Source organism: Argiope bruennichi, chromosome X2 (genome assembly GCF_947563725.1).
Source record: "Argiope bruennichi chromosome X2, qqArgBrue1.1, whole genome shotgun sequence".
In the NCBI taxonomy this organism is placed as follows: Eukaryota; Metazoa; Arthropoda; class Arachnida; order Araneae; family Araneidae; genus Argiope; species Argiope bruennichi.
In genome coordinates this window covers 15238293-15250841 of record NC_079163.1, presented here as the reverse complement: position 1 = coordinate 15250841, position 12549 = coordinate 15238293, and the positions used below count along the sequence as shown (strand labels likewise).

Here is a 12549-nt window from a genome sequence, read left to right as displayed (position 1 = left end):
TTTAATACTTTAATTTAAAGTAAATTTGGCAATGCGTCTTAAACCACGCACCAAACTGATGACTCGGTACTTTCGTTTTTACTCTTCTAAAATTTGCGTCCCGCCTCAAAATTTCTAAAATACGCTCAAATCAGATTTTGGTGATTGAGCTTCTCAATCACTTTTCGTAATGGATTATTTTGGATTATTGTGCCAAGAGGTAATGCATCAAGGACCAGGTATGTGCTCGAATTTTCTCTTCATTTCTCTGTGATTGGTCAATATTACATTTCCCTATTATTTTGGCGAAGAAATCGTATTATTTATATTCAGTATTATTTTTCGTGTTATTTTTGTATTCGAAGTATTAATTTCTTATTACTTTCGTTTTGGCTACCATGTTTATTATTATGATACTTAACTCCAAATTTTTTTAAAAACACGTGTATTTAAATAATCATAACTTTTTCTGATACTCGTAAATATTGTAAAAATTATCAGTTTCCCACATCGAGTAACCAAAAATGCTTAATACTGAAAACGAAACTGTCAATACTGACGCTCCGATAGAGTCGCAGGTGTCCCATCTTTCGGTGAAAATACCGCCGCTGTGGAGGAACAATATAAAATTGTGGTTCATCCAAGTAGAAAGCAATTTCGCTCTAGCTAAGATAACTAACGATCTTACAAAATACAATCATTTGATTTGAAACGGAAACTTTATCTGCGGTAGCTGATATTTTACTCACACCTCCCGACACCAACAAATATGATGCATTAAAGACTCGACTTATAGCCGAATTTTCCGCTTCGGAAAATGAACAGATCCGTCGACTGCTTTCTGAACTACATTTAGGCGCCGATAAACCATCGCAGTTACTCCGAAAGATGCGCGAACTCGGTGGTTGCACAGGCATAAAAGACGATTTCCTCAAAACTTTATGGCTGCAAAGACTGCCATCAGAAATGCAGGCAATCTTATCAATAAGTTCTGAACCCCTCGACAATTTGGCCAACATGGCCGACAAAATTGCCGAGGTCCGTATTTCCTCAGCAGATAGCAGCGCCTTTGCCGTTAGCCGAGGCGCGGAAATGAGTTTATGCTGGATGAGTTTACTGCACTCCGAAGCGAAATCGCCGCTTTAAGTAAGCAGGTACAACGGCTTTCACGCGGCAGAAGCAGAGGCCCTTTCCATCTCAAAAACAAACAGCGCAGTTTTTCACGTGGGCGTTCCAGTGATCGTGGGAGAAAATTCTGTTACTATCATGCGCGTTTCGGAGAAAAGGCACTGAAGTGCGTATCGCCGTGTTCGTACTCAACTAACGCGGATCCGGAAAACTCGCAATAGCGGCTGTCGATCAACCTACATCGACGGCAGCCGCGTAATCTTATCGTTTGCATGTTTTTGATAAAAGATCCCATTTCAAATTTTTAATAGATTCCGGCTCTGATGTTTCATGCATACCACTCAACAAAAACCAAAAAAATCTAAAGCCTGATTCTCTGCAACTTTTTGCAGCTAACAACTCCAAAATTCATACTTATGGATCTAAATTATTAAATGTGGACTTAGGTCTCAGCCGAAATTTCCCATGGAAATTTTTAATTCTTAATGTACCTGTTCCAATAATAGTGGCGGATTTTTTACAAACCTTTGACCTATTAATAGATCTCAAAGGGCGCAAACTTATTGATAATGTAACTAAATTTACCCAACCCGAAATAATTTCAAAATCAAAAGATTATGCGTCTCTAAAACTTATTTCTTCTGAATCAATATACCATAAAATTTTAGAAGAATTCCCACAATTAACAAAATTAACATTTGGGGTAAAACCTGTTAAACATAATACGGTGCATTTTATTGAAACAACCGGTCCGCCTTTCCATGGTAAACCTAGAACGCTAAATCCAGAAATGTATGACGCCGTCAAAAAAGAATTTCAGTTCATGATGGACCAAGGTATATGCCGACCATCAAAATCACCTTGGTCATCTCCCCTTCATGTCGTTACCAAAAGCTCAGGCAGCATTCGCCCTGTTGGTGACTATAGGAGATTGAATGCCTGTACTGTACCGGACCGTTACCCCATACCCCATATCCAGGATTTTTCCAATGCACTCCACGGAAAAAATATTTTTTCAAAACTTGATATAGTCCGCGCTTATTTTCACATACCAGTGCATCCGGATCATATACAAAAAACCGCAGTTTGTACACCATTTGGACTGTTTGAATTCCCATTCTTAAATTTTGGACTATGTGGGGCAGCACAAACTTTTCAGCGATTCATGAATGAAATCCTGGGAGATATTAAATTTTGCTATGTCTATTTGGATGATATTTTAGTATTTAGTTCCAACCAAGAAGAGCATAAAGCTCATTTAAGAGTCGTACTGGAGAGATTAAACACATATGGACTAACCATAAATGTTTCAAAATGCATATTTGGCGTCTCAGAAATTCCATTCTTAGGTCATTTAATTACTAGTTCGGGAACTAAACCTTTACCCCATAAAGTTGAACCAATTCTCAAGTATCCACAACAAAAAACAGTTATAGATATTCAAAGATTTTTAGGTTTTTAAAATTTTTTCCATAGATTTTTACCAAACATAGCAAAACATCAGGTAATTAGCCATACTAAGACCCCAGTAGGAAAATTTGTAGACCAATCACAGAGGTTCAAACATGTGCACCTGCACCTTGTAGGCCCTCTACCTCCTTCTCAAGGAAACTATTACTGTTTAACAATGATAGATAGTTTCACCAGATGGCCAGAAGCCGTGCCAATTCCAGACATGGCAGCACAGACAGTAGCACAAAAATTTTTTGAGCACTGGATAGCCAGATTTGGTTGTCCTGTAAGAATTACTACTGACCAAGGCAGACAGTTTGAGAGTGATTTGTTCCGTGCTCTCTCTCAACTACTAGGAATTAAAACGATAAGATCCTCTCCTTATCATCCTCAGGCCAATGGCCTGATCGAAGAGTTCCACAGCCCTTTAAAGGCAGCTTTGAAAGCCTACAACACAGATCAGTGGTTTGCGCACTGCCCACCTTGTTACTCGGATTCCGGTCCGTCTTCAAAGAGGATCTACAAGCGACAACTGCAGAGCTGGTATATGGCAAGTCTCTGCGACTACCAGGAGAATTTTTCGATCCAACACCTGGAGACGCATCACCCAAGCAGCTCGTGGATGACTTAAAACGCCATTTTGCAATGATGAGACCAGTTCCAACATCCTGTCATGGACAAAGAACAATCTTTGTGCATCCTCACCTCAACGTGTGTTCACATGTATTTGTGAGACATGACGGTGTACGCAAACCCCTACAAGCATCATATGATGGACCCTACAAAGTTCTTGTCAGGCGACAGAAAACTTTCGATCTCGAGATCAGGGGAACTTCCCATACTATTTCTATAGACCGTCTGAAACCTGCTTTTATTATTCCTCCTGTGTGTTCCAGTATACCACCGGCCAAGCAAGAAGCAAGTTCCACTACTAAGTGTACCAAAACACTTCCAGCTGAGACATCCATCGTCGTTGCAAACAACTCGCTCAAGGCGACAAGTTCGACCCCCACGTCGTTATGTCCATTTCCAATGAGACTGCGGAGGGAGTGTGCAGCGGCCAAACAGGCGATAAATGACTGTTTGTTTCGCCATTTGGCGATAAGCATCAATCATACCTACGGAGATGAACTTTGCTCTCCAACGAATACGAGTGACTCACTTCCTGCCTTCGCCGGTTTGCTCCGAACTTCTGCCTCGTGCTGGTCGATGGAATTACGGCCAATGTATCATGTTCTATATTTGTGAATTTAATTTGTAATTAAAATTTATTTTTGTTATCTACATGGCTGGCAATTTTCATTAAGTAAAAATGTTTTAATACTTTAATTTAAAGTAAATTTGGCAATGCGTGTTAAACCACGCACCAAAATGCTTTACAAATTAATAATTTACAAAAATATTAGTTTTTGGATTTTTTTAAAACTATTTCGGAATTTTATTTTTTGTTTTGATAAAAAGTAGTTACAGATAAGAAAATTTTAACATCATGAGACCCCGATGAGTCATCTGTGACTAGATCACCAATAACTTTCTGCTTTACCACACCAACATGATTCTCTGACCCAGTCTTTGCTAATTAATTCTATGGCGTAAAAATTCACGCTTCTCTCTATTTTTCTTATATATAAAAAATAACTTATATATATATATATATATATATATATATATATATATATATATATATATATATATATATATATATATATATATATATATATATTATTTCTGATTTAGCACAACCTTCTTAATATGTAATGTCATTGTTAAGCCACTTTTCTTCCATCCAATTTTTGTGACCGGAGGATATGATCCTTTAAATGTTCCTCCACAAACTGGAAAAACTATTACAGATTCATTAATATCTATAATTTGTTTTATTTTAATGAATATGCCAAAATTTGTAGCAAGTATTTTTATTGTTGTAACGATAAAAAAAACCTTATTTTTCACTCAGGGGTTTTAAACGTTATTGAAGTTATGATTACTTACTCTAGATGGTTTTTCTTTTATTTTATTGTGCATCTATCTTTTGAAATTCACATACTGTGAAATACCTTATAAATATTGCCAATGAAATTCGTTTGAATTGTTCAGACATGAAGAGCATGGAAGTAACAGTCTGAAAGGGTAATTCTTAATTGTTGGACACATGCAGCTAAGTCTCATTTTTATCTACGAGATAATTTACGAATTTCCATAAAAAATCATAATGTTGTAACTTAATAAAATGGGTACAATTGAAATTTTGATTTCATTGATGGAGTTAGATGAATTAAAGATTCTTTGCAATATTTGTCAGCAGAGAAATGCATGGATTTATGAAAATATTTCTGCACTGACTAGGAGTCATTTTTACGAAGATTTGTGATAAGATTAGGAATGATATAAGAAATTGACATTCAAAATATTCACTTATTAAAAATATGAATGAAATGATGATTTTTATCAGATATAAGCCTTGTGAGTAAATGGATACATTAATTTGTTTTTTTATTTTAGTATTAAAATTAACTTTAAAAATTTATTATTTTAATTATTTCAAAATAAGATAATAAGTCAAAAATATTGAATTAATAATATTTTCATCAAAATATTATCAATAAAATATTCAACTACTATGCATTGACAAAAGATTGCTTTATTATTTTCAGAACTTAAAAAAATGGAATGAAAAACAAAAATCTGAAAACAAACAACAACAAAAAAATGTACAAATTTTATTTAAAAATTTTCAATAACAGATTATATTTTCCGAACTGTATGTAATATTTTTAAATTATTAATAATAATTTTTTTACAATTTATTTTAATCAGAGAACTATATATTCATCCGTTGTATATATATCTATCCTGGTATGAAATTCACTGAATATCAGTACAAAGAATGTATTATATTCGTAATGCAATTTGATGAATGATAATTCCTTTTAAATAATTTATTAAACAAATTTTTTTATTACTTATAAAATCGTATTGCGAAATTTTTTTAAAGTTTATTTTTTAACAAATTCTATTTTCTGCAAACATTGCAGATTAAAATAGAAGTTCTCGGTTCTCAGAGCGAAAACCAAATTCTTAGTTGAAAAACCTCATGGCAATTGCCCTGTGTCGACAGATTTATTACTTGATTGATCAGTCAGTACTATTCAAAATCCCCGGTGTTTAGGGGGACGTGATAGTCGAGACGCGGGAAAGTTTACCCCCTGTTGTTAATGGTCGGGGGAAAGCAAAAACATACCAGGCCGGTTTACGAACGTTCTGCGAATTTCTTTTCTAGCAGATTGTGTTCAACCTTTATCTTGACTGAAATTTTATTTGACTTTATTTTGAAAATTCTTAAGCTAGACAGCAGGCGCTCGATGGATTAAACTGGCCTTTGGGACGTGTTATCGAACTATTTGAAGGCAAAGACAGCGTCGAACAAGTTGTCAAATTACGTGTGCCTAGTGGAGAAATTATTCGTCCAATTCAGCGAATTTTCCCTTTGGAAATAAATTCTCTTGATATGCCCAAAAATGTACCTAAAAAAGTTGAAGATGCTTCTGATATCATTGATGATGCTGATTATGTGAGCACTGTTTCAAACGAGCCAACTTGTCAATCTGAGGCTTTTCCTAAATAACAATTACAGACTGTGAAAAAACGCGGTGTGGATGACGAATTGTTCCAGTGAAACGATTGGACCTGTAAATTAAATTAATTACTTTAATACCATTATTTATTATTAGTTAATGTTGTACCAGCATTCAGTAATACACAAATTGAAACTAACTTCAAATTACTAAAAAACGCTGGATCAGCAGATTCTTTTGACTCGTAAAATAAGATAGGATCTTTTATCACAAGTGAACACGTTCAAATTATGGGTAAATAATATCTTAATTACTTCAAAGATACTTTTACTCTTTCAAATGAAAAACTCGTATTTATATAACGAACACTCTTTATTCACAATATTTACAAGAAAGAAGTAGAAGTTCTAGTTGTTCTCTTTCTCTTTTAGGACAAGAAACTCCGAAGATGAGTTGTATACAATTTCGCTCACGGACGCGACAGTTAAGATGTATTTGTAGTGATCGTACATCGCCATCTTACATTCATGTTATTCTAAAGCGCCACCTATCTACTTTCTCTAATACACTCTATATTAATACTTCGCCCGGGAAATCCCCGTTATATGTATACGTAGGCTTTTGTATTTTGGTTTATATACTGGACTGCAAACCACAAGGTCCCAGATTCTATTCTAGCACATACCATACTGCCAAATTGGTGACGTCGGACAATGAACCTTCAACATCGTACAGCTGTTGTGGCGCCATCTACCCGCAACCAAAGTCATCAGACTCACTTGACGCATCAATCAAAAGTCGCCAGACTCACTTGGCGCAGCAGCATCGGCAATCACTCACCCACACACACTCGCTATTCAACTGGATAGGCCCATTAAAAAAACAGCTACTAACAAATACATCAACAGTCAACAGTCATATCGTTCGACTCACTGGAGAGACAGTACTGTGGTGAATAGCATATAAGACAGTTAACAACTACACTGCATGAGCGTACGCTTTTGTATCCTGGTTTTGTTACTGGACTGCAAATCTCAAGTTCCCAGGATCTATCCTAGCACATCCCGTACCGCCAAATATTGTATATTATCTTCATATATTGCATATTATTATTTCATTGTATTAAGTATATTTATTGTTTTCATTTTGTATTACTTTAGGCAAATTTCCACTAAATACAATTATTTTGTTGCCAATTTTAATAAGTTGTATAATTCCTTTATCTGTTGCATCTTATTCCAATATGGAATCTGGCAACCACGTTTTGATATAAGTGGAATAGCGTCATGAATAAACTGGTCCGAAAACGAAAGTAGAGTTCTCTGTCATAACATATGAGTTTTCATTGTTGACGTAAATATGTTGAGTTTATTGCAATGAAAATTTTATATTAAAATTTCATTCAAACTATACATGTTAAAATTTTAAGATTCTGTAACAATCATTTCTTAATGCAATGTTTTCGAAATTTTTAATGGACAATGTCAAAATTCCTCTTAATTTTAAATTAAAATTTAGGTAAGAATTTTTTTAAAAAAGGCCCGAAATGGACATCCCTACTCTCCATTGTAAATCTGAGACAAATTGGTAATATTATGTTTAATGATCTCTCTCTCTCTCTCTCTCTTTCTCTCTCTCTCTCTCTCTCTCTGTCTCTCTCTCTCTCTCTCTCTCTCTCTCTCTCTATATATATATATATATATATATATATATATAATAATTGTTGAATGTATAAAGTGAAATTTTCATATTTTTCCAGATTCAAGTTATGGTTATTTAGTCAGGATATAACAAAAATTTTTGCAAATTCAGAATAGTTTAATTTTCAAATGAAATTTATTTTCAGAAATGCACACAAACTTTGAATGTGAGTCTAGAAAAATTATGGTTTTAATGACCATATTGTATACATTAATGAGTTGTGAACCAAAACATTTAAAACAAATTACCTGTCAGAATATGTGGTGTTGTTTACAGTTTATTGATAATTACCTTAGAATGCAATTTGCTTTCAATTTTAAATTCTAAAGACATTTTTGGAACTTTTTCCCCTTTCATCAAGTATGGTCTTTATGATTACTATAATTTATTGCATGCATAGCATTATTTTTTTACAAGATTGATGTATTAATTGTTACATTTTAAAAGAAAAACAATTTGTAAACTAAGTACTTTTTCATCATGCACTTTAATGCAGCTTTAATCTAAGTTTGATGTCAGATTCTGTTAACTGATTAAAAAGATGCTTGCAATGAAATATTCATTTTGTATTGTATGGGAAATACGTAAGATTTTTTTTTTCTTTTCAGATTTCATTGAGATTTTACAGAAGATTTTCTTAAAAATAATTCCTATTCCACATAGAAATTTATTTTAAACAATGTCAGAACCTACTGATTCGAAACTCGTAATTCCATTCATGCCATCACTTTTCCACTTTTCTGTGGTAAAAGTAGCTTTAATATTGTCCAAACATATTGATGCCATAACTGGCTTTACACTCTTTAAAGAAATGAGGCGATTAGGTCCGAAAAAATTTCATGAAGCTAACTATAACTCTAAGGTAAATAAAGCAAAGGAAAAGTTACTTATCGTTCCTGCACATTTAAGAGAGAATGTAGTGCAGGCAATTCTAGGCTTGGATGCTGCTGTTACAGAATGGCATTCGGACCATGAAGGTTTATGGCGTTTAAAGAATATAGAGGAAATCTTTCAATGGAAATCTGATGGGGCAATTGACAGAATTAAAACAATGCAGCAATTGGTTCTAAAAAAAGATGTTGATATCGTTTGGAAGTTTTATTGGGCATGCAGTTACTTTTTGGAAGAAAGTATACAGACTTTGTGGGCAGAAATGAAGGTATGCGATAGATGGTCAATACCTGGTAATCCCTTTACACGATTTTGGGTTAGAAGGATGCAAGATGGATGTGGGGTTCAATGGATAAAGGACATTCCAGAATACCTACAGCTTTCTGAAGAATATCCCAACTGTACCTTTGGTGCATTTTTTCCTTTCTTGCAGCTGCAAGAGAGGGAGAAGTTTCTTTCCTCTATAACAAAGACTACAAATGATGATTTTCTTTTATGTATGTATGGAGCAACTAAAGAAGAAGAAGAGCAAATATTAAAGATGGAGGCTTTCAAACTCCTTGTTGTCTATTTGAATTGGCCTCTGCAAAATTTCTTTCTACAAATAGTGGAAAAGATGTGGCCATTTATTGATTATCCTGTTTTTGAAAAAGTACTACATACTATATTCTCATACAAAGTGAAGAAGCAAGATTTCGATTATGAACAACTTTTGGTGGATATGTTTGCAAAAAGTCCAAAGGACTTCAAAGAAAAGGCAAATGCAAGCCAATATCTCTCTCGCCAAATTTATTTCTGTTTTGAATCAGTAAGGATGAGGAAAAAACGTTATAATGCCAATTTAAAATTAAATTCAAAAAAGAAAAGAAATTAATTACATGCTAACTGGCTGGTATTGGATATGGTGATAGCTGTTTAACTAACTCTTTTTTTTTTAAAGGAGATGAAGGATGCACCGTAGATATGGGGTTCAATGGATAAAGGATGCTCATAAATACCTTGATCTTTATGAACGATATCCAACGTATACCTTCAGTGCATTCTTTCCGTTCTTGCAGCCACAAGACAGGAAGAAATTTCTTTCCTCTATAACAAAGACTACATCTAATGATTTACTTTTCTGTGTGTGTATGGAGCAAATAAAGAAGATAAAGTGTAAATATTTAGGACAGAGGCTCCCAAACTCTTTCTTCTCTATTTGAATTGGCTGCTGCAGAATTTCTTTCTGCAAATTGTGGGAAAGATGTGGAATTTTATTGATTATCCTCTTTTTGAAGAGTACTACTTACTCTCTTCTCATACAAAGTGAAGAAGCAGGATTTTTATTATGAACAACTTTTTATGGACTTTTGGGAAAGAAGCCCAAATCACTTCAAGGCAAAGGCATGCTGTTAACTCTCCCACAAAAGTAATTTATGTTTTGATTCAATAAGGATAATGAGAAAACATAACTTTGATTAACCTGTCAATTCCAATTTAGATTCAAAAAAGAAAAGAAATTAATTATATGCTAACAGGCCAGCATTAGATATGGCAGTAACTGTTGAACTAACTCTTTTTGCTAAAATAATGTCTTTTTTTAAAATGTAAATAAGATAATCTCCTTGTATATAATGCAATACAAAGTTTTATATCATACATGAAAAAATAACTTTAGGCATTTGTTTGTTAAGTGTTCAAAGTTTTAGAATTTACTTTTTTTCATATTGTGTGAAAAAAAAATTTCCACTAATTTAATATGTCATTTTTTTTTTATTCTATCTTGCTAAAAATTGCAGTAATAAAAATTCCATTATTAAATACATTCTTATATTAAATATGTATGATTGCATTATGTTTTAAATGTCATGATGATAGTTTATAGCAATATTGCTTTGGAAATTCGACTGCATATAATATTGACATGAATGATATTTGGCAGCATTGAAGGTTGTGTTAAGCATTACTCTATTTATTTCACTGAAAGAATTCCTTTGTTTTTGAAAAATAGAAAAGCAAATTTCGAAGAATAAATGTATAAAAGATTTATTTTAAATATTATCTTTTGGTTTGTCCAAGACAATATTTGTGGTACTTGGTTTAACAAATGAAAGATATTAATTATCGGTTTGAGTACATATTTATGTATTTTTATTCTTGAAATTTATGAAAATAAGTCACTCTTCACACCAATTTAGTAATGGTGCATTTTATTATCTCATCCACTATTTTATGGTCAATATTAATTATTGATGTCTTACAGAATTGATTTAAATCTTAGATAATTGAAAATTTTGCATGATTTTCGATATAAATTATATTACATGATTCTCATCTGCTTTGGGAAGAAATGCCCTGTTTTTGATTACAGATAAAATATTTTCTTTATGCATGCTAGTAAAAATTGTATAGATAAATTTGGATTCAATTTAATTCAATTAAACATAATTCTAGATGTGTGAGCTTTATTCTAAAATTATATTTCATTTTTTTTATTGCTCATGGCTTTTTTTAAACTATGTTTTTTGTGCTGCAATTTTTTAAATTTTAAAGGAATGTATGATTTTTTTTCCTCTTTTTAATGGGATATATGTTTTTATACTAATTTGATAACTAGTATAATAATCATTTGATTATGTAAGTATAATATTTTTTAATGGAATTTTAAAATATTTATTTGTTTAGTATTAAGAGATTCTTTTCACTGAGTCAAACATACAGAGATTTCACTCTCATACTGCTGTGGTTTGAAATAAGGTTTGTTTTGAGACCTAAAGTTTTCAGTTTTTAAATTCAGTTCCAAAGAATTATTTGAAAACATGTGTGATGTATGTAAATATATTGGATACAATAGTCTTGCTGATGTGCTATGAAAATTTTGAGAATGATTCTGACTCTAATAACAACCTTGTTATATAATCCTGCTGTTGTGTGTGGGTCCATTTCGACACAAAAGCTACTTAATTTTGTAATTAAATTAAAATTAGCATGGATATTATGCTGCATATTTATAAATGTGGTCAAGATTTATTCTGTAAAATATGTTAGTATTTTGTTGTGATTGCAATATAAGCTTATTTGTCAAAAGAAAAAAATAAAATGTTTACATATACTATGTTTGTGTCCTTTTACACCTTTATGTTAAAATGCATTGATTTAAAACGAAAAAATACAATTTTCTCTTTTGTAATATGATGAATACATATATTTAAAGTTTGAAAATATATTTATTATTAATATATAATATAATTATATGTATATTTATAATATTTATTTTATGGTTACATCAGAGTGCATAGCGGCATGAAAAGGGCTTAAAAAGTACTTGAATTTGAAAATCATTTTTAAGTGCCTTAAAAGTGCTTAATTTTCTTGAGAAGTGCCATCACGTATTAAAATAAAATAAAATCCCCCTCTGGCTTTCTTCAACAATGTGTACTGTTGTTTATTGAAATATTGGGAAAGTTATGCCGATGAGGCAATGTAAAATGTGTACTATATCATACTTGTTGTGACTTCGAAAAACGTTTGATCTTCAGTAGAATTAAAAAATTCTGAAATATTGCTTTAGCTATGTCTGATAAATATATGCTTAACCTTTATATGTATTATCAAAGAAAAATACGCAGATTTGTGCAACAGACTGAAAATATAAATTTTGTGCCTCAAAGAGATTTAAAAATGCTTATGAGAAGCCTCTTTAGTTCGTTACACTTTTGATCATTATTCTCTAATATTTCATTTCTGAGCAATGTTTTGATCAACTTATTAAAGGGATTTACTATAAAATGTATATTAAATTCTTACTCATTGCGTTAGTCTTTGCATAAAATCCAAATATGAT

At 32.4% G+C, this 12549-nt stretch overlaps 1 protein-coding gene across 1 annotated transcript; it reads left to right on the top strand.

Annotated features, from left to right (window-relative positions):
* The first annotated feature begins 7425 nt into the window (after positions 1 to 7425).
* Positions 7426 to 11810, top strand: LOC129961110 (uncharacterized). The gene is made up of 2 exons (XM_056074940.1): positions 7426 to 7721; positions 8444 to 11810. Exon 2 carries the CDS (start codon positions 8515 to 8517, stop codon positions 9598 to 9600), a length of 1086 nt encoding a protein of 361 aa, XP_055930915.1. The 5' UTR covers positions 7426 to 7721; positions 8444 to 8514; the 3' UTR covers positions 9601 to 11810.
* The last annotated feature ends 739 nt before the right edge of the window (positions 11811 to 12549 follow it).

Bases quoted from the DNA above. Each gene is read 5' to 3' on its own strand.
- LOC129961110 (XM_056074940.1), top strand. From the start codon at position 8,515: ATGTCAGAACCTACTGATTCGAAACTCGTAATTCCATTCATGCCATCA.